Source organism: Acanthisitta chloris, unplaced genomic scaffold, assembly GCF_000695815.1.
Source record: "Acanthisitta chloris isolate BGI_N310 unplaced genomic scaffold, ASM69581v1 scaffold10891, whole genome shotgun sequence".
In the NCBI taxonomy this organism is placed as follows: domain Eukaryota; kingdom Metazoa; phylum Chordata; class Aves; order Passeriformes; family Acanthisittidae; genus Acanthisitta; species Acanthisitta chloris.
In genome coordinates this window covers 159,407-180,016 of record NW_008654375.1, presented here as the reverse complement: position 1 = coordinate 180,016, position 20,610 = coordinate 159,407, and the positions used below count along the sequence as shown (strand labels likewise).

General features: G+C 38.1%; 1 protein-coding gene across 1 annotated transcript in view; it reads left to right on the top strand.

The window, feature by feature from the left end:
- Window positions 1-223: 223 nt before the first annotated feature.
- Window positions 224-20,610, top strand: part of GPR126 (G protein-coupled receptor 126) — a gene marked incomplete at its 5' end in the record, with an annotated part of 44,463 nt that continues 24,076 nt past the window's right edge. Inside the window, 9 exons of the mRNA XM_009083494.1 lie at window positions 224-309; window positions 1,159-1,211; window positions 1,292-1,345; window positions 10,479-10,621; window positions 11,246-11,360; window positions 14,577-14,638; window positions 16,044-16,251; window positions 16,711-16,876; window positions 19,418-19,558. Of these exons, the coding sequence (XP_009081742.1) occupies window positions 224-309; window positions 1,159-1,211; window positions 1,292-1,345; window positions 10,479-10,621; window positions 11,246-11,360; window positions 14,577-14,638; window positions 16,044-16,251; window positions 16,711-16,876; window positions 19,418-19,558 (1,028 nt within the window). The remainder of the gene's footprint in view (window positions 310-1,158; window positions 1,212-1,291; window positions 1,346-10,478; window positions 10,622-11,245; window positions 11,361-14,576; window positions 14,639-16,043; window positions 16,252-16,710; window positions 16,877-19,417; window positions 19,559-20,610) is intronic.

Below are 20,610 nucleotides of genomic sequence, written 5' to 3'. Positions count from 1 at the left end.
TGGCTCTGCAAATACCGAGGGTGAGACAATTCTTGTCAAAATCAACAGGGCTAGTGAGAATGGGCCCAAACATGCAGGGCTTATTCACTTCAAACTTCGTAATACCAACAATAGCTTGTATCTGACTTCAGCCCAATCTTTATATTAAGCATGAAACTAAGTTTCATTATTAAAAAGGTAGATTTGCTCAGTTTCTAACATTCTAACAATTTTGAATGGACAGGTGGGCTATTCTACAGGATATCTATAACTGTCTTCAGTTCCAGCTCCAACTCAGAGTCGAAAGTACACAATGTCGTTGCAGAATGGGTAAGTTTTCTTTCCTGTGCAATTATATATATGAATCTGGCCCATCAATGTTATCAATTGGAAAAGGAAAAAAATACCAAATAATATGTATTCTCTGAACATCTTTCTGTTATTGATTTGTGCAGTAATGAATTCTGGTCTGTCTGGGACTCTTTTGCATTATGGATAAAATTTTGAAATATCTCTACTATACTAGCTAGCTTCTTAAGAAAGGTAGATGCTAGTTGAGATTTTAGAAAGTATGAAGAAATCAGAATTGTCCACTGAAAGAGGTAGATGTCTTAAGGTTCAACATCACTATACAGAACACATTTTTTCCCCACAAATGCTAATATGATTTTGAAATTATATTGTGACAGAAATGTTAAAAAAACCCAGGCAGTGTTGATTTGTGTGAGGCAATAAATTTTTCTAATTTATCCTAATGTTCTTTACTTCAGAAGGCTTCTGCCATAGATCAGTTGCTGGGCTGTCTAGTAGCCCCTGGTTTTTCAGCCCATTTTAGCAGACATAAGTTCCATTCTGGGTCCTCTGGGTAGAGTTTCTGACAATTTAACATATGGAAGAGAGGGAGAAAAGGAGAAGGTCAGCATTCTGTGCACTCACCTGTTCGCGGTGTCATGACCTTACAGAGATTTCCTTCTGTCCATAAAGAAGGCCACATCTCACTACCAGTTGTACATCTAATATAACAATCACCTCACTGAAATGTGAGTGTTCTCTTTGCTTTGCAAAACTGAAAGGGATTTCTTAAGGGGCTGAAGGGTGAAATTCTAACTCTGCCTTAAGCAACAAAGAGCCCCGTTAACGTCTCAACATTCATGTGATCAATGTCTTCCTGTTTTTCAGCTGAACCGTACTTTCCAGAACTGGAATTACACAGTGTATGTGGTCAATATCAGGTAAATTAAGGAGCAAGATATTTATGCTCTATTCCTGTGGAGAATTAACCCACCCTAATTAATGTCTATTTCTTTTACAGCATCCACCCAGGCTCTGTAAAAGAGGGAACAAGAGAAAAAAGAAGTATTAAAAGGTAACATTTTAAAAGATATTTTCTCCATAGAGGCAACAGCTACTATTACAAGTGGCTTTACAACAGGATTTATTGCTATTATTGGATTCATTATCTATTATTTGGCATATGCTGCCAGTCTGTAATATATGACAGCTGACAAGCCAAGTGCTCTAGATGTGCTTAGAAACCTAATACTGGTTATCATGTTTGTTTTGGTTTAAACCTACTGAGTTTTAAACCTTAACAGATGTTTTTCAGAGCTCTGGTTGCATCTGTCAGAAGACTGAATAGAGATCATATATGAGTTGTACAGCATACACCAGTATTCTTTAGCAACAAGCTTTGGTACACTGATATCTGTCCACTCTCACTGCATTGTTTCTATTGAACCAGAGTCGTTTGAGTTAATAGACATCTTACTAGATGCAAAACACTGAAAAATCATGCTAGAATTGAAAGCTAAGCTAGTGTGAGTTAAACTATTTACCATATGCTCTCATTTCCTGACTTCTGCTGGGCCTGGAGGCACTGGAGTTGGGACAACTTCAAAGGCAGCCAAAGAAAGTTAGATGGGTCACACCCCCTGAAAATTTGGCCTCCAGGGATTTCTTTGAAAGCAGCAGACTGATTTCTGAGGGATGTATATGGAGGGAGGGAGTCTTAAGACCAAATTAAGGAGAGGAAAACAAAACATAGTTAGCCATGTGAGGATGGGGCAGTGAGTATAGGATGTACCTGTTTGCAGTGTAGGCAAAGGTCCCATAGGAAAAGACTTTAACTGCTGACTCTTGAGTTCTGTCATGGTAATGGCAGTAAAAGCTGGGTTGTTTGATTTTGGAGATAGCCTGGTATTCTCAACTTACCATCCGGAAGTAGTTACTGATGCTTTCAGTTTTCTACAGAGTTTGCCTAGATGTGAAAAGATTTGTAAAAGGTAGTATCTCCTTCCCACACAGCCACAGCAGAAAGAGAGCTTTTATTGGCAAAGCCATTTAACTGATATACTGTAAGCTCAGTCTCTGAATGGTCTATTTTGCTGCTTGACCTACATTTACAGTAGGGTGTAGTGATGTGGGTGGGATTTTTTTTCACTCTTCTAAATGATACAATTATGCCAGCAATGCCTTTTAAGTGGAGACCATGCTTCGAGTCTTACCAACAATCTAAGGCTGCTGAGGAATGTAAAGCTTTCCCCATCCTGCATCTTTTACGAGACTAGCAGCCCAGCTGTGCACCTGATTTCTTCTCATCTCACCTTCCCACTATCCTGTCTTCTGGATTTAGTTTCCTCTTCCTGGTCCATTATAAAAGGTGAAGACGCATAAATTATTCTAGTAATTTCCTTGTCCTTTCCCTCCCTTTCTGAAATGCAGTAAATATGCCACTAAATTACTTCTAATAATATACTACTGTTATGGGGAAGCAATCCCATTGCTATTTATTTTGCTCATCATACGTAATTTCAGAGGCAATGGAATTACATGTTTGTAATATGACATGAACTTTTTCAAGGGAGGCCTGTTCTAATGAGAAACTAGTCTTTTTGTGGGCTTTAGTGTCCTTTGTGTCAAGGTCAAATGGCATTTTTTCATCATTCTGAATAATTAAGTAGAAATGTAAATCATGTCACACAAAATGTTCATGTTCTCCAAATAATCAGGACAGTTATGCTGTGAATGAAGAGAAGTCAAGATTCTGCCCAATCTAGAAACCTAGTTGAGGTAACATAGGGATAGTTAAAAATTTCAATGACCCACATGATATGTGACTAACAAAGGTTACACCTATTACACATTGTATATGCGCATACACATATAAAGGAATTTTTTGCTTTTTTTCATGTATCTTTCAGATCTTGCATGTATTTTCATGCGTCATTTACCTCTTACATAAGAAACATTTGAGAAAAGTTGGTTGAAGCAGGTTTAGGTCTTCTGAGTATATATCTAGGCTTGTACATCCTTCCTGTCTGAAACAAAAGGATCAGCTTCCTAGTAGTCTTTGGTGTTCTGGGTTTAGTCAGCTGATTTCCAGTTCTTTGAGGTTCACACATCTGTTTCTAGATTTTGCAGGGAAGAAGTCTGTTGAATTTCTGAAGATCCAGAAGGCAAACTTTTCCTACCTGTTCTTGATCATCACTTTCAAGATTCTCTTTTAGGTTTTCCACTTTCACGGATTTTTCCTGGGTAGAATTCCAAAGAAATCTTACAAGACCCTAGAGTAACATTTGAGAATATAAAAAATTAGCAGCTAAGATGTTAGAAGTTCTTAGTACCTGATGGAAGTAATGGTAATTTCTCACCGCCTAGATGATACACTGAAATGTTGTGGCTGAGTTCTTGTATGTAACTTGCTCACTATGTGATTTCATGCAGTTACTATGAACTAAATATTCCTATGAACTATTTTTATGAATAGTTGTCCAAATATTTTCTTATTTCTCCATTGTGGAGAGTCAAGAATAAGTCTTGCAGTCTTAGGCATTATACTGTTTCCCTTAGTTTTTAAGTACTTATTCAATTTACGTTTAGGTTCATCTGAACAGAAATTCACAGTTAAAATTAAAGGCCTAACCCATAAGTATCATAGCCTTAACTTTACCTTTTACACAAGTGAACATATTAGTCTTAGCCCTAACTCACTAAACCTTATTTCACTTTTCTGAATTTTCCACAAGATCATGGTCTTCTTATTTCTAAGGCACTATCATAATTCTTTAAATGGCTCTTTGAGAAGTTATTCCTCTCTTTACATGAATTCGTATTCTTATCATTCAGGTCACATATTTTTTCCTTTCCTTTGGGATTAGTATTATACAACATCTAAAAAAACCCCAACAAGAACAAACAACAGAACAACCTTTCCCAGCCTTTTCTATGCATTTTGCCTTGCTTCACCCTTATGTACCATACTGCAACCCTATCAAGGAGCTTCAGTTACCAGCCTCCATACAAAGTCTTCTTGCATCTGAAAGAGGAAGAATCATTAGAGAGAACAATTCAGATAAGAAATAGAAGCTGGAAGTGGGAGGTAGGAAGATGGCTTTTTATTTTTTATGTATTAAAAATAGGTGTTTCCAAGTATTTTAAACTATAGTGCATTCTGGTGAAGAGAAAAACAAAACAAGATTATCAAAGGGGATTGCTCTTTCATTGCTGTGTTCTATGAGCTGCAGAAATCCAAAGTACATTGTGCTTATTAGGCATTTATGTACTTGGTGATGAGAGACAGAATGCCTAGTCAAAAAGTGCATGTTCTTATCAGCACCTTTAATGCTGTGACATCTCTGGGAGACAGCAGTGCATATCAAACTAATACTTTGGTAGATTATTAACTACTTTAATGGACAGAATTTGATCACGGCTATATTTGTGTCTGTGTTTGATTTTTTCCTCTGGTCCTACTGTTTCCGTCTCTTAATGAGAGCGCAGCTGCTCAAAATAGAAGTTCAGCAAGGGCTATGGTCATAGCTATTTCTTTGTCCCCCGTTTTTTTTGCACACTTTGAAAGTGAAACCAATTTGTGGATTTTATGTGGATAAATGATAAATGTGTTTGTTTCTTTCATTAATTCTTTGCCTTTTATGGCTCTGCAGCTTTGTCAAAATACCTTGTGAGTGCTGCTGCCGCTGTTCTCAGAAGGGTCTTACTGATCTTAGGTCTTGCCAGATGACTATACAGGACTGCCTCACAGTAGGGGGAATTGGTCTTTAATAAACAGCTCAGCTCCCCTGCATCTCCTTTCTTCTTTGATTTTGCAAGCAGTGTTGAGAATTCAGGCCCAAATTAATTTATAATCTTTTCTCCACTTAACATACAATAAGTTTATTCTTGTCCACTGCTTGATCATCATTATTTTGTCCTGTTTCCAGTGTTTACTTGATTCTACTACGGGAAACAGCATTAATGTTAGTATTGTTAAATGTCTCATCCAAATTAAAAACCGCAGTGGTAGCTGTCTGTGTAAAAACTACTAAACCTAAACAGAAATCCCTTCTCTTAGGAATGAAAATGCAGAGGAAAGCAGGAAGTCAGAGCTGCCTATGCCTAGTCCTGCTTTTTTGAAGTCTGTGGGAGTTTTGCCACCAGTGTCAGTGAGGCAGATTCAGGCTCCTGCATGCTGTGTTCTTGGGTGTTGTTCTGCTTAATAGAAAACTTAATGCACATGGATAAAACTTAAGCTAATTAGATTTTGTAATAGTTTTAGACAGGAGTGAGTGATGTCAGAGCAGCATAATTTTTCTTTTCTAGTCATAAGTATTAGGTTTTTTACATTCTTTGTAGATTACTTTGAATTATTTCTTATGAAATAATTATGCTATTCTTGTTATAAATTAACACATCTGTGATGTCTAATCCTATTTTTAAAAATTCCTGCTTTCTGGTGGGGTTGGTTTAGGAATGATTTAGACCTGGCCCACCTGTAGTCCCTGTAACTTCAACTTCATTGTTACTAAAGGCAGTGAGGGATAGCCTTTACCAGGGTTGAGAAACACTTTAAAGTGCCGCATAATGTGTGTATTACTTTGCAATATTTCTGTTTGAAAAAACAGCCAACAAAGCACCAAGCAAAAATCCTCGGGTTTCTTTACAGTGCCCTGCTGGCATCTTGTGTCCATTACCTGTAAAGAAGACCTTCATCACGGAGGAATTTAGAAATTCCTGTCTGAAGGATGATCCCTTAGTCTCCTGTAGAAGCTGCCTCCTCTTTGTCTGGCTTCCAATGACTTCCTTTGTCTTTCTACTGACTTTAACTAGATTTAGCATAGGTCTGACATTGTTAGATGACATTTTAGAAAAGTAGTGTATTGGGGAATGAGGGTTTTCTTCGTTGTTGCAGAACATAGTTCAAGAGTAACCAAAAACTCATTTCAGCAAAGACCAGTTGTTAAATGTGAGGGATTCCAGCCCTTTCTATTTTGCCTCACTGCTACATCCTCAAATAATGAATAGCCTTCATACCAAATTATCGCATAGTATAAGTGCTTTCTGTTGAAAAGCCATAGTTGATAGTGTTCTCACACCAGATCAACAAGGAGGAGCAAGGCCTAAAGACACAAGGATAAGCACAGATGCATGACTATGATGCTTTCAGCAGTGTTCTGATAACTTAAAAGGAAGGCTTAGGATGCTTTTATTTTTAATAGTCCAAAAAGTAGCTACAATTTTTAGTTTTGTGCCCTGAAGTCTCAGATTTTATATTTTAACTATAACACCACCTTCTGATGAGAAAGGAAACTCTTCATCCCTGGCATTACTTTGAATGTGTCTATTATGCCAAGTCATTTTTTTTGCTCTCTGTTCTGAACATTTTAATAGCATTGCAGTAAAAATCACCTCAAGTATTAGTTTATCCACAGCACATATGCTTTTGTGGAATGCTTTTGGTTTTCCCTCTACTTTCATATTTATTTCTGTTTCATTCTGTGTGTTTCCTAGCATGTTGTCTGCTCCTTGTGTTGCATCTTTATTGAGTGATTTATGCAATAGTCAGCTTTTTTTTTCCTTCCAGTTAATATGAAGAAGTTAGTAGTGACTGTGCTGCTAGTATTGAGTTATAGCTGCTCATAGCTGCTTATCTTCAGAGCCAACATAACAGCAAGATTGGTAAAGAATTTAATGTTGACATCTTGAAACATTTTAAAATATGCCAGGGTAGTTAGGAATGAAATTCCCAGTGACTTTTAGTGGGAATTTAGATTCCCTGAATGCTTAGCTTCTTTAAAAATGATTCTTTATATTCTTTACATCAAGTAACATTAAGTGTGAAAGAAGTTATTAGTGCCTTGTGAAACACCATGACAACAACAGTAATTCAGTATTAGTTCAGCCTGTCTAGTACAACAGAAAGAAGAGGAGAAGACTGCATTGCTAATTATCAACCAGATCTCTTCAGGTATGAGACAGTCTGTGCTGCATGATTCGCATGGTTTGTTAATCCTTCCTTCAGGCTCCCCGCATCATGTAGCAGTGAGACTACAGCCAGTGTGTAGGCACACTGTCCTGGAATAGCTCTGAGTCACGCTGCCGGAGAAGAAAGCGGCTTTGTGGTACACACCATGGCAGCGCAGGCTCCACCACTGCCTCCTGTGCCTCTGATGAGGACGCAGCTTCGTAAACTCCTCTCTGCTGAGCCAGCTTAGCTCATTGGACCGGAGCAAAGTGGGATAGACATTGGTCTTCCCCTGCTTTCCTGCTTGCTGCAACTGTCACCATTTCAATAAAAAAAAGAAGAAAAACAAACCCCAAACAAAAAACCAAACTGTAAATACTTATCCCTGTTGTGTTTACATACACCATAGTCCTTTTTAAAAAAAATATTGACAGCTCTAATGCTGGCAGTACAGGTTACTGTAGGGAATGTGTAATTTATGATTCCTGCTGTGAGAATCTATCTACTTTTATATGGCACACAATAAAATATGTAAAGTTGGGTGTAGCAAATCCGGTGACACCAGCAGACCATGGAGGTATTGCCATTTATTTGAGTGTAGGCCTACTGTTTCCCAAATCAAGAATTTGTTCATCATTAAAATGTTTTCATTTCTGGGATCTGAGTGTAACAAAAGTGGAAGGAAGCACTCGGCTTTGTACTGCATCAGCTGTCAAGTTAAAAGGTATTTATTTACTTTGGGAAGCTAGCATGAGTCATCCTGAAAAGTTTATAGAAATTGTTTTTATCATAATATGCAGTAGGCCCTTATTATACAGCATACAGGACTTGCACTCTTAAGAGTTTCTCAGAAAACAAATAACATTGATGCAACAGATTATGTTTATCAGTGCTTCATAATCAATACTTTGTTCTATACTCATTCAAGACAATTGCCACCAGTCCTATTTCATCTATCATTATCCCTTCCATTTTGTTGCTGTTATCCCCCTGTATAGTTACAGGTACTAAATGTCTTTTTGGTTAGCTGGGAGTCCTGAAACAGGCAGCATAGCAGTAACAGTGACTGTTCAAAACTTCTGTTTTGCAGCCAAAGTGCTGAGCTAGGGAGTGGCATTGGTATATTAAGTAAAGGGAATAAATGATTAAAGCCAGAATCTTTTAGGAAAAATGGTTAAGTGCCAGGAGACTCTGGGGCTGAAGTACTGGAGGGCTGAAGGAACTGGCAATCCCATAGGCAATTTCCATGCTTCTGTTAAATAAAAAAACATAATAAACTTGTGCCTTGTAATATATCCGAGGTATACAGCAAAAGCCTGCTAATGCATGTCCACACTACCAAAAATGTTGCCATATATATGTTAAACACTCCACAGAGACCAAAAGAATGTTAGGAGGAACTCTGTATCTCTGGGAGCAGGGCAGGAGCAACCTAGGCAGGAATAGCTGGAATTTCTCTGCCAAAGTACATCTATTGGGGGAAAAAAGCAAGTCAAGCCAGCAGGTGGTCAGATTTCTGTCTTTCTTCTCCAGCAACATTGTTACCGGTAAAACAGTGATTAGGGCAAGAAAAAGGAAAAGTGTGCTGGTGTTCAACAACAATAAAAGTAAACAACCAGCAAAAACTTCACGATCCAGGGACTGTCTATATTTATTTGCTTAATTCTTTACATCTGTAACAACTAAATGTATGGAGTATTTAGTTCGTATTTGTGATTTCTTTATGAGGTTTGGGCTTTGCTTGTCTTTTATTCTTTTTTCCTACACTGAGAGGTTGTTTTCTAATGCCAGTTGTTTTCATGCCATTTCACTAATGAGAGTACTTCAGAATTACTGGCTGGAGTTATTCAGTCTTCAGAATGATGCCTGACAGAATGAGTATTCAACCTGCCATCTTAGAGCCACATCTGTATACTATGCTGTAGTTTTATACCATGCCAGAGTAGGCACCTCTGGAAAGTGCAGTTCTGAGCTGTCATCACAGACATGTCTTTCTGGAAGACTTTTTGAATTGAAGTCCCGGTCTGTCTAGGAAGGAGTACCTGAAAACACTACTAGCCCTCTTCAGCACCCTTACAGATATTTTCTGCTACTCTTCTTCCTGTAGACCACCAGACCCTTCAGCACACTGTTACATTCTTGCATGGGGGGCCACAGGTGAAAGCAGCTCTGACCGGTGTGTGCCCTGCTCACTGTATGTGTGCTGGCAGTGCCATCACTTACCAGGCTGCTGGGAATGGCTCACACCCTGCAGAAGTCTGTCTTTATTCAGGATGATGGGTATCCAAGGGCAAGGCTAAGAGGAAGACAGCCCAAAGCAGATTTGGTTTTTCCTTTTTGCCACATTTTGTCTCCCACGATGATCCAATGTTCCATGCTTCAGTGGCATCACCTCCTACTAGCCAGAGCCAAGCAATGCTCTTGTGTACCAACATATTCTTGTCTCCAACGTGTTTCCTGTGTCCCAGGAGGAAGTTTCTGGACCTTCCGCTGTGGGCTTATTTCCTATGTCCTCCTAGAACTGCTTTGCTGTTCATGATTTCCCTTCCAGAAAAGCTATGTTTTTGGACTAGGGTGGGGTCTGTTTTAATTCTCTCACAGGAAAGAGCCTTGTGCAGCTTGAACTACTTCTTATGCCTAAGAAAGTAGCAGTGGGGTACAGTACAAAACAGCTATTGGTGCTCAAACTCGAATTACTCATCTGAAAAACTAAATTTTCCTAGTTATGACTAAAAGCTTCAGAAGTGTGTCAGGGTGTTTTTCACTTGATCAAAATTAAGAGATTTAAAAGTTAGGCATCTGTTCTTTGTTAATATTCTAATCTTCCTGTGTAGTCAGTGTAGAGGCAGATCCTCTGGAGAACGACTTGTCCCATCCTGACAAGTTTTGCAAGATGGGATGAATCAGCTCTGAAGTTCCTAAGCCATCAGCAAACAGATTTTTAAAATTAATTACGGCCCATTTAGAACTCACAACTCTCTAGTTTCATCTTCTAATATCTTCTAAAATAATCTTACTCTTTTAAAAACATTTCTTAGTTCTTTTGATAAGATGCTTCTTTTATGGTAACTAGAGGTTGAAATTTCCGAGCCATACCTTCTTGTCATGGCCCTACATAAACAAAAATAGTAACTTACAGATAATGATCAACATTGTCTTGGTGACACTGTTCCATAGTCAGAAAACCAGGGCTTGTCAGGTGTTGTCACATCTGGTCTCTGCTGTTCTGACTCAAATACTTGGATAATTTTCCTTGCAGTTTTGATGTTTTGGCTCTTCTGGTTTATAATTCTACCAACAACATCAATTTAGAAGAGGAAGACATCCGACAGAAGCTCATAAATAATAATCGGACCATGGAAGAAGGATATAAACTTCATACTGTGGATGTTGATCCAGTGGGTAAGTAGTGTTTGGTTTTGTTACACAACAGATTTTGTTTGTCCATAAATAAGCATCTTCTTAATCACACATTTCCATATGGTATGACTGTTTCAGATTTTAAGTTGTCTCTTTGAGCCTCATTGTTCCACTAATCTCAGAGAGCTGTGCTCAAGATACCTCTTTTAACACAAACACAGTTGTCCAGATTGCTTTAGTCAATGTTTTGCTGTCTAGTTCAAGGAAGCTGGGACAGTTCCTGGTAGTCCTCTGGTAGTCCTCACTTCTCAGCCCTGTTTGTGCTCCTGCCAGCTGCTGCCCTTAATCAATTTAATTTTAGCTCTGTTCATTTCTCATTCAACTTCTACCAGTCAGTGATTGTCCTTCCTTTGGGAGAGAGGAGTTGGGGGCTGGTAGTGTGCAAATGGATGCAGCATAAGCATTCAGCTCTCTCCCTTGTTGAGCACCTGCAGTATATATGATCCCCTGTTGTGCACCCTTCTATTGCTGCTCTGTAGAAAGCAACCAAGCATTTTGTTTGAAGGCAGTTTTGTGCTGTAGATTGGATGATGAGCTGAGAACAAGAAATGGAAGATGATTAGATGAAGAAATTTACTATTAACACTGATCAACTCATTTTTACAGAAAAATGTTTAGCTGAAGAAAACCCTCCAAACTATTTTTGGCCAGATACCAGACCTACTGTGACCAATTTCACATTTTGCCATGGGAGCTCAGTTCAGACTGCATCAAGAACCTGGTAGGTGTTCAAATGTCTGAGAAGCCGAGTTGATTCAGATGCAAATTTATGGTTATATAGTTAAACTACATCCTCCATAATGGTTGCTGTTAGCTGGTATTGTGCTTCAGAAACGATTTCTATACTGTGAGAGATTATATGGGGCAATAAGAGTATGTACTTCATTGGTACAAAAAAAAGGCTCATCTACCACTTCTGTAGGGCATATTGTGGCCCACAATCAATACATGTTCAAAGTGATTATAAAAATTGCACCTTCTTATATACAGAAGGAAACTGCTTTATTCAAGGCGTAGAATCACAGAATGTTTTCAGTTGGGTGAGACCATAAAGATCATCTAGTTCCAAACCCCCTGCAATGGGCAGGGACACTTCCCACTAGACCAGGTTGCTCAGAGCTCCGTCCAGCCTGACCTTGAATACTTCCAGGGATGGGGCATCCAGCATCTCTGAGCAACCTGTTCCAGCATGTCACCACCCTCAAAGTAAAGAATTTCTTCCTAATATCTGACTGAAATCTACCCTCTTTCAGTTTAAAGCCATTCACCATTGTCCTATTACTACATGCCTGTTTAAAAAGTCCCTCTCCAGCTCTCTTTATAGTCCCCTTCAGGTGCTGGAGAGCTTCTATAAGTGGTCCCCAGAACCTTCTTTTCTCCAGGCTGAACAACCCCAATTCTCTCAGTCTGTCTTTATAGTAGAGGTGTTCTAGTCCTCTGATCATCTTTGTGGCCCTCCTCTGGACTTGCTCTAACAGATCTGTGCCTTTCTTTTTTTGGGGCTCCCAAGGCTGGATGCAGAACTCTTGTTGGGGTCTCAGGAGAGTGGAGTAGGGGGGCAGAATCACCTCCCTCAACATGCTGGCCACGCTGCTTTTGATGCAGTCCAGGATGTGGTTGGCTTTCTGGGCTGCAAGTGCATATTGCCAGGTCATGTTAAGCTTGTCTTCAACCAACACCCCCAAGTGCTTCTCCTCAGGGCTGCTCTCAATCCATTCTTCTCCCACCCTGTATTTGTGCTTGAGATTGGCCTGACCCACAAACAAGACCTTGTACTTGGCCATGCTGTTTATGCTACTGAAACCAAAGTTTCACATTTGCTACCACTCCACTACTACTATCTGACTTGTATAAGAAACAGAGTAAAATTCTATGAAGATGAGATGTGTATTTGGTTTAGTCCAGGACATCTCATCAGGGGAAAGTAAAAAAATTGTGAAATAAACATTTTGCCAGTAGTTAGTCATAATTGAAGGTGGAGATAATCTTACACTTAAAGATTTGAACTTGTGTTTTTAAGGTTTAGGATAAATTTTCCCTAATGTAGGCTTTCTTTGCAAACATGTACAAAAGATTTAGACTGTATCTCTATTTCCCATTAGTAAAATGGGAATATTGTTATTTCCTTTGATATATTATAAAAACATCATTTTCATATCCTCTGAGTGCCTCAAACATGGTTATGATAATCCAATATTACTTTCTTCAGTATTTAGGACTATTACCATTAAATGCAATATATTAGTCTTATCCACCCACATTGCATCTGGAACATGTTCTGAGAAGACCAGATTTTTACTTTTTGAAACCAGTATGGCAACATGGATATGAATCATCCTTGAGGTTCCGTGCCAAACAGGAAGGCAACCCACATTATATTTAAATAGCTCACTTCCTCAGCCTCTTAATCTTGTACAAGGACTGATTCTGATTGACCAACTTTTCTTGTAGAGTGAGTAGTGCAGAAGTAAATATTTTTTTTTTGCCAGATCCTCAGAATCATTAAAAATTAAGGTTTCTGGCCTTTGCTGCCCCAGTATTGCTTATTTTTATTGTTCATTGTTCATTTGTGGGCTACACAATACCATTGATTGTCTATGTACAGCACTTCTCTTAAAAAAACACATTACTGTGTTCTGCCCTGTGCTGTGCTTTCCTTGCCACTGCCTCTACTAGCTTTTGCCAGTATGTAGCACAGATGGGATGTGCTGTGACAGGAGGGGAAATTCTTCTAACAAACTCTTCTAAGTCCAGTGCATCCACAGTAGAAGGTTATCTGCTGGTGTCCTGTTATGATAAATGTGATCAGCTGAGGAATAATGTTATTTTATCATGTGCTGAATGAAAGGATGAGTTTTTCCCATTCATCATCCTGCCTTTGCCATGCTATAATAACATGATTGTCTTTAAAGAAGTCTGAGGAAAAACCCAATTTTGGAGCCATTGTTACTGGGTGACATAGATGAGTATGGGACTGGAACATCTCTGTTACAAGGAGAGACTGAGGGATTTCTCCCTGTTCAGCCTCAAGAAGAGATGACTGAGAGATGACCTCATTAATGTATATAAATATCTGAAGGGGGAGTGCCAAGAAGATGGAGCCAGGCTCTTCTTGGTGGTGCCAAGCATAGGACAAGAGGCAGTGGGCAGAAACTGATGCACAGGAAGTTGCACCTGAATATGGGGAAGAACTTCTTTACTGTGGGAATGACCAAGCCCTGGAACAGAATGCCTAGAAAAGTCATGGATTCTCCCTCACTGGAGATATTCAAGAACCATCTGGACATAATCCTGTGCCATGTTCTTTAGGATGACCTTGCTTGAGCAGGAAAGTTGGACCAGATGACCCACTGAGATCCCTTCCAACTTTACCCATTCTGTGATTCTGTATTTTGCTATGGTAAGACTGTTTAGGGAAAAAAATGGAATCTTTATATCTGCCCCTCACTTTGGAGCTGGATCTGAGAGTGACCTGCCCTGGTTTTCATGGGTGGTATAAATTTGTATCTCCACTTAGCTCCTGTGCAAGTTCTTCTGAGAAGCATTATGACTTGCTACTGACTTGATCAAAACTCTTTATATCAAGGAGAATTTATAGAAACAGCATCTGATTAGGTCATAGTAGGGGTATAATAGTTTGTGTCAACATTTGGGTCTTTGCTGAAGTACAAGGCCAGAATTTCCACTGAAGCAGTTTACCAAATCAGTATAGGAACCAGCTGAGAATTTGTCCAAAAGAATTAAGGTTTCTCTCAGCACTCTCAATCACATACTTTCACTGTCAAATATACATATTTTGTTTCACTAGGGGTCATGTTGCTAGGAATATTGTGAATTGAGAAAAGTGGATCACTGTGACACCTACAAAAGAATTACAAAACATTTACATAATTTTGTTGCTATATTTCATGTGAATTTTGTCATTTTTCCTATTTAGCTATTTAGGTCTGCAGAATTATACATCATACTGGGGTCAGCCTGATCTTAGAAATTGCACAGGTGGGTATTTGGCTACAGGAATAGTGTGTAGACTTTGGTTACTGCTTACTATAAGGAAGTTGCATTAACAAGAATATATTTCTTCTATATGTTAAGCCATTTGAAATCTTTCTGAAAAATCTTTGCAAAGTAAATATGTTAACTTCAGGGAAGTGCACCAAGTTCAATTCAGCCCACCCATTAAAAGCTCTGGATGCCAGTTACTGCAATAAATCAAACTCGTCAGGCAATTTAAGCAAGAGTAGATGTACATGGTGTCTTGCCTCAATTTGATATTCAGGTTAGGACAGATTTTTAAATGTTTCAAATGCCTGTTAGCTGCCAGTGCAATCAGACATTTTCTGATTTATTCTCAATTTATAAAATACCCCTTGATGTCATCCTGACCATAAAGGAGTAGTAAAATAACAAGACAACGATTTTATGGCCGCTTTTTTTTTTGTGCCAGAGCTAGTGAGGAGAGTTATACTCTCATATGTATTTCAGAGCACTTACAGTAAGCTCCTATTCTGAATTGTTTTCTTGGAGAAGCCTCTTTCTTTCTTCTTTGATAGAGGGGTCCTAGGGAGCCTGGCTACCAAACTTAGCTGATCAAGTACTTGCAGTCAGGCTGTATGAAAAGATCATTTCATGCAAATCAACATTATGCAGTACATGTACCAAAAGCTTTATTATAAAAAGAACATTAAAACCCTCAGCCAGCTGCAGACTAAAGACAGTTGATCTTTCAAAATCTTACTTGTGATTTCCAGTAAATCCCAATTATTTTGATAGTTTAAAATGTTAGTGTTTACATTAGTTTTCTGTCCAGGTGGTATTGAAATTACAGTTTAACATGTGACTTACACTAATATTTTGACATGGAACATGCTGTCAAACTTTCCTTACCAGGAGAATCCTTGTCATGAAATTTTCTAGGGCGTTGCGCTTGCCAGCCCATTGATGAGTAAAAGTACTGAAAGAACTGAAACATTTGCAATGGGGTCATACTTTCTCCACAAAGCTTAAAAGAGTGAATATTTTGTCAGTAATAATGGCTTTAGATGCATTTGTTTCACTTCAAGAGTGAAACTGTTTTTCCCATGAAAAAGAAAGGATAGCATAAGGAGAAAAAAAGAAAGAAAATATTCTTTTATTCCCTACTTTTTCTTTCAATCAGCCCTTTCAATAATAGTTCTGATCTACAAACTCAAATCAAATTAAGGAAAAGAAAGACACTGCCAATGAGGACAGTATATAATCAGCAGGTTCTATGTACTTTCACAAAATCACAAAATCCTATGTTCATTACAAGTACCATAGAACATGCTCGAGGTTTCAACAATGAGGGTAAAGATTTGTATTTCTGTATTACTTCAGGACTGTAATGCAATATTTTCTCTTTTACTTGATTGTACGCGTACAGAGAATGCAGCTGATATAGCCAATCAGCTTCTGAATCTCACTGGTGAAGGGCAGCAGCTAACCTCAGACAAAGTAAATGATGTCGTGCAGAAGCTCAAAAAAATTGTGAACGATGAAGAAATCGATGAATCTCTGGGTTCTACCGTGGTGACAATTTTTTCCAATATTCTAACCAGTTCTGACAGTGTATTGGCAGCCTCATCTTCAGAGTAAGTATTTTTGCATTTGGAACAAACTTTTGAGATCAGCCTGCAAGGCTGTAAGGATTTATCCATACATATATAGACAGACAATTGTGGTACAAAAATCGCTTTTCTGATTTCCATCAAAAAGAATTTTCCAAATTAGATGCAAAAATATTTCTACTTTTACTAAAATTAATGTGCATGACAAAGACAAAGTATCTGGATGGACAAGAAGTCTTCTTATACATGACTCGGCACAGATCAGTGTATTGTTGGAAAGTTATTTCAGTACCAGTGATAGGTAGTCAGATAGTTCTGCCAGTCAAAAGCTTTTCTTTTCAAGAGAGATGCATAATCCTTACAAATACACAGATGGGTGATAGAAACATAGTCAATAACAAGAGGATCTGGGGAGCATGCGAAACACAGGTGATAGTTCTTTTCTGCATTCAGTTTTTACAAAAAAATTATTTCTCTTTTTAGAGCTCTAAAAACTATTGATGCCTTGGCTTTAAAGATCCATTTCACTGGACCATCCATGAGTATCTCGACACGAAATCTCGCACTTGGAGTATCTTCTATAAACTCAACTTCATTCAAAGGTGGTTCTTTCAGTGTCAGTCCACAGAACAATGTGTCTGATTTCCAGGTATGGAACAAGCATCTGAATGTGAAATGTGCCTGTTGTTCCAAGTGTGTTTAATGTGGTTCCTATAAAACCACTTAAAACTTTCAATTCTCCCCCTACTTTCTACTTCCTTTTTCCTGCAATCATCCAAACAGATTAATGTAGTGTTTCCTTGAGTGACAGGAAACACAGATAAACTCACAATCCATGCGGATAAAAAGTAATTTACTTAAAAATCCAGAACAGACTTGATGCTTTTCTAGTTTTGTGGGTTTTTTTTTCCTAGAGAAAAAAGGAAAATAATCTTTAACAGTGTGCTTTATTGCCCATAACTAACATCTCTATTGACACCTTTCAGATTTAGAGTAAGACATGTAGATGTAGGTATCTACTTGTGGATTTCTGCAGACACAATTAGTCTTCAACCTTACAGTATAGTTTAAACACGTACTACTAAAAGAGACCTGAGACTGATCCAGTTGTCCACACATATGTTGATAGGCTTGTGCCATTTAGGACGTTTGAGGCAATTCAAGTCATTCATGTGGAGCTTGACTAGCCTAGACATTAAAAATAATAGAAATAGAGATCTCACAAAATGCAGGATGGTCTCCAGCGTTACAGTGTCTAGACAGGCTGCTATAGTTAAGATATTTGTTGTCACCTCAAAAATATATTTCTTCTTTTTCCAGAAACAGAAAAAATCTGACATCTAAAAGCTTGAAATAGTACTTGAGATGCACATGAGCACCTACAGGATTTTCTAAAGGTTCTCTATTAATGAAGGTTCATATTAATGAAGTTCAATAGCTCATTTTTCTTTGTTATCAAAGGGATGTTTCTCCTTCAGATTTCATCCTTTGCTTATGGAAAGAGGAAAGGAAAAATTCTAAAACCAGGTTTTGGATGTTTGCACATGTAATAAGAATTACCATCTGTGGCTTGAGGACATCCAGGAATTTACTCGTCGTGGAATCATTTATTATAGCACTCTAAATAATCATAAAATCCAAATTCGATCAAATTATTTATAGTGTTCCCTTTGGAACATGAGTTTCATTTCAGTCTTTCACATTTCCAACAGCTGATTGAGAATTCTTAGCATCCTTTCTACCAGAAAAGTCTGTAACAGCTGTGGTCACCATTTATATTTTCCATGCCGATCAGGAAAGACGCTTGCTATCCCTGCTGGAGGGAGATTCCTTTGTGAAAGTCCAGGTTTTTCACCAGTGATGTGATGGTCTATCCCAGTCTCATCAGGAAACATTAAACTCTTCAAGCTGTATGTCAGAATGTTTCCAGATTTTATTTGATATTTTTTTCTTAAAGTGGATACCAAGCAAATGTATCCATGGCAGTTTGGAAAGATTCTATTTCAGTCTCCTGTGTCGTTATGTTTCTTGCCAAACCTTTGACTAAGTTAACTTTTCATGATTCATATTATTAAATTGTTCCTGTAATATATCCATGCTTCTTTATAGAAGCCTCCTTCACTCTATTTGCAGATAACACCTAATGGAACATCCTTATCACACACACACTTTCTGTTTACTGTGGCAGAATTATCCTTTGGCAACCCGGTTTTCAACTACATTTATCCCTCTCAGGAGATGTGTATGAACCACTTACTGATTTCCAAGTGTGCCTGTTACTCACAGCAAACCAGTGAATAATGTGTCAGTAACCTATGACTTTTAACTTTCACACAACTGATCATGAGAGGCATAAATACATGACCGAGATGCCTATGGCGAAGTCAGAAGTGTGAGTTTCCTTATCTCACAGTAAAATTCTTAAATCCTTTTACTATAGAGCCACTGTGAGATGGCTTGCACCCCTTCCTTTGATGGGTGTGGTGGCACACCTTGAATATGCAATGGTGGGAGAGTGTATGGTCATGGAATTGTTAATGAAATGTAAGGTTGCATCCTCATTTATTTCCTACTCACTTGTTACATCCCTGGTCCACAGAGGGTTTTCAGATGTCTGTCATGTTGTCAGTATAGATTAAATTTATAAGCATGATGACAGAAAGTGGCTTTTTTTGCACTACATAACACAATAAATATAGAGAGGTGACACTAATTATGTTAAAATCTCCCTTCTGTAACAGAGAAACTATAAAAGGTCATAAGAGAATTATTTCAGATGTGCAGATCAAGCCAAATAATACAATTTAAGAAAGGATTCAGAGCATATTTTTTAGCTACCAACATTGTTTGCTATGAGGAAAAGTATCTTGAAGGTTACTGAAAATGACTATATCTGCCATTATTGCCATTTCATTTTTTCCAAATTGTCATTTTAGCAGTGGAGGAGTTTGTGTGTTTGTTTGCCTTACTAATGCCTTTTTGTAGCAGAAGGCTGATCTCATGCTGGAAAGGTAGAAAATGTCCCAAGTCTTTAAAAAAATTATTTATTGCATCAGCACAGGTCGTACTAGTGTTGGCTAGTTCTTGTCCCATGTTTGGGTAGCTCTGTGTAAGGGTGTGAACCCAGCTGTGAACAATGAATGGTTTGGGTTTTGTTTGAACATGTTCTTCTGTTGTTTTTATTTAACAGATAGATTTTGACAAGGATCAGACAAGCGCCTTCGCTTCTGTTGTTCTGCCACCGAGTTTACTGAAGAATTTAAGTCAGGATGAGTTTGAAATTATATCCAGGGCTCAATTTACTTTCTTCAATAAAAATGGTCTTTTTCAGGTAAACATTAATGTGTTAGAAATCATGTAAGATGGGGTGAGTCAAATCCAGCGGCTAAAAGTTTCCTGCAGAGTAATCATTTCATAGCATCTCACCAGTTGCAGGAATTAAAAGATGATAGCAGATGTAGGCACTAAAGACAGTCTTATGTTCAGAGTTAGAAAGTAGTTAGTGCACAACTTGAGTTAAAAATCAGTGATTTGATTACGAATTCCTGTCACATCTGAGATAAACCTTTTCTCAGTATAATCTGTGAAAACTGTATCCCAGCTGCTTATAATTAGAGGACAGTAACAAGACCTCTTAAAGGGCATAACTTCTATTAAAATGCATTAAGTCCTTGATGTTCAGTGGAGCCAGGTTCTTTTCTATCAGAAGGGAATTTGGCCTATAACACTGCCAAGTACTCTCTTTTCCTCCCAGGAGTTGGCTAGCAGTCATATCCAGCTGACTACTTTACATTCAGCTGGAAACTCTGGGCTGATGATCAGCAGCCAGAGAACTTTTGTTTCTATATATACTTTTCTTTTCCATATCTGTGTTCTCATAAGCACATCATATTTTAATAGGGAATAAGGATAACAATACTTGTACTGAAAACTAAAGGGAGTCAGGTAGATTTGATTTTTTTCTTCTTTGGGTCCCATTAAATGGTAATTATAAATAGCATGTGCATGGTAGATGCCAAAAAAATTACAAGGAGTTTGCAACTTGAAAGAAACCAAACCAAAACTATACCTATTTTGTAAGCAAAAAAAGAGTTAATTAAGATGGAAGCATTGTTTCATGGTGAACTGTAGAATGTGTCTCAGACTTGAGTTTGTTTCCCCATCAGTATTTCAAGTAACCTTTGACTCTTGTGCATCCATAGAACTCTGTAGTATTGTTTTCTCCCTATATTTTTGTTTTTATTGGCAGTGTATCCAGATTCTTCAGATAATTTAGGCAAGAAAATACCCGTGACCCATAGTTGCCGTTTGAAATATGCCATGAAGTATCTTTAACTATTTTAAATAGTATTCATTTTCAACCTGCTTGTAAGAAAAACAGGA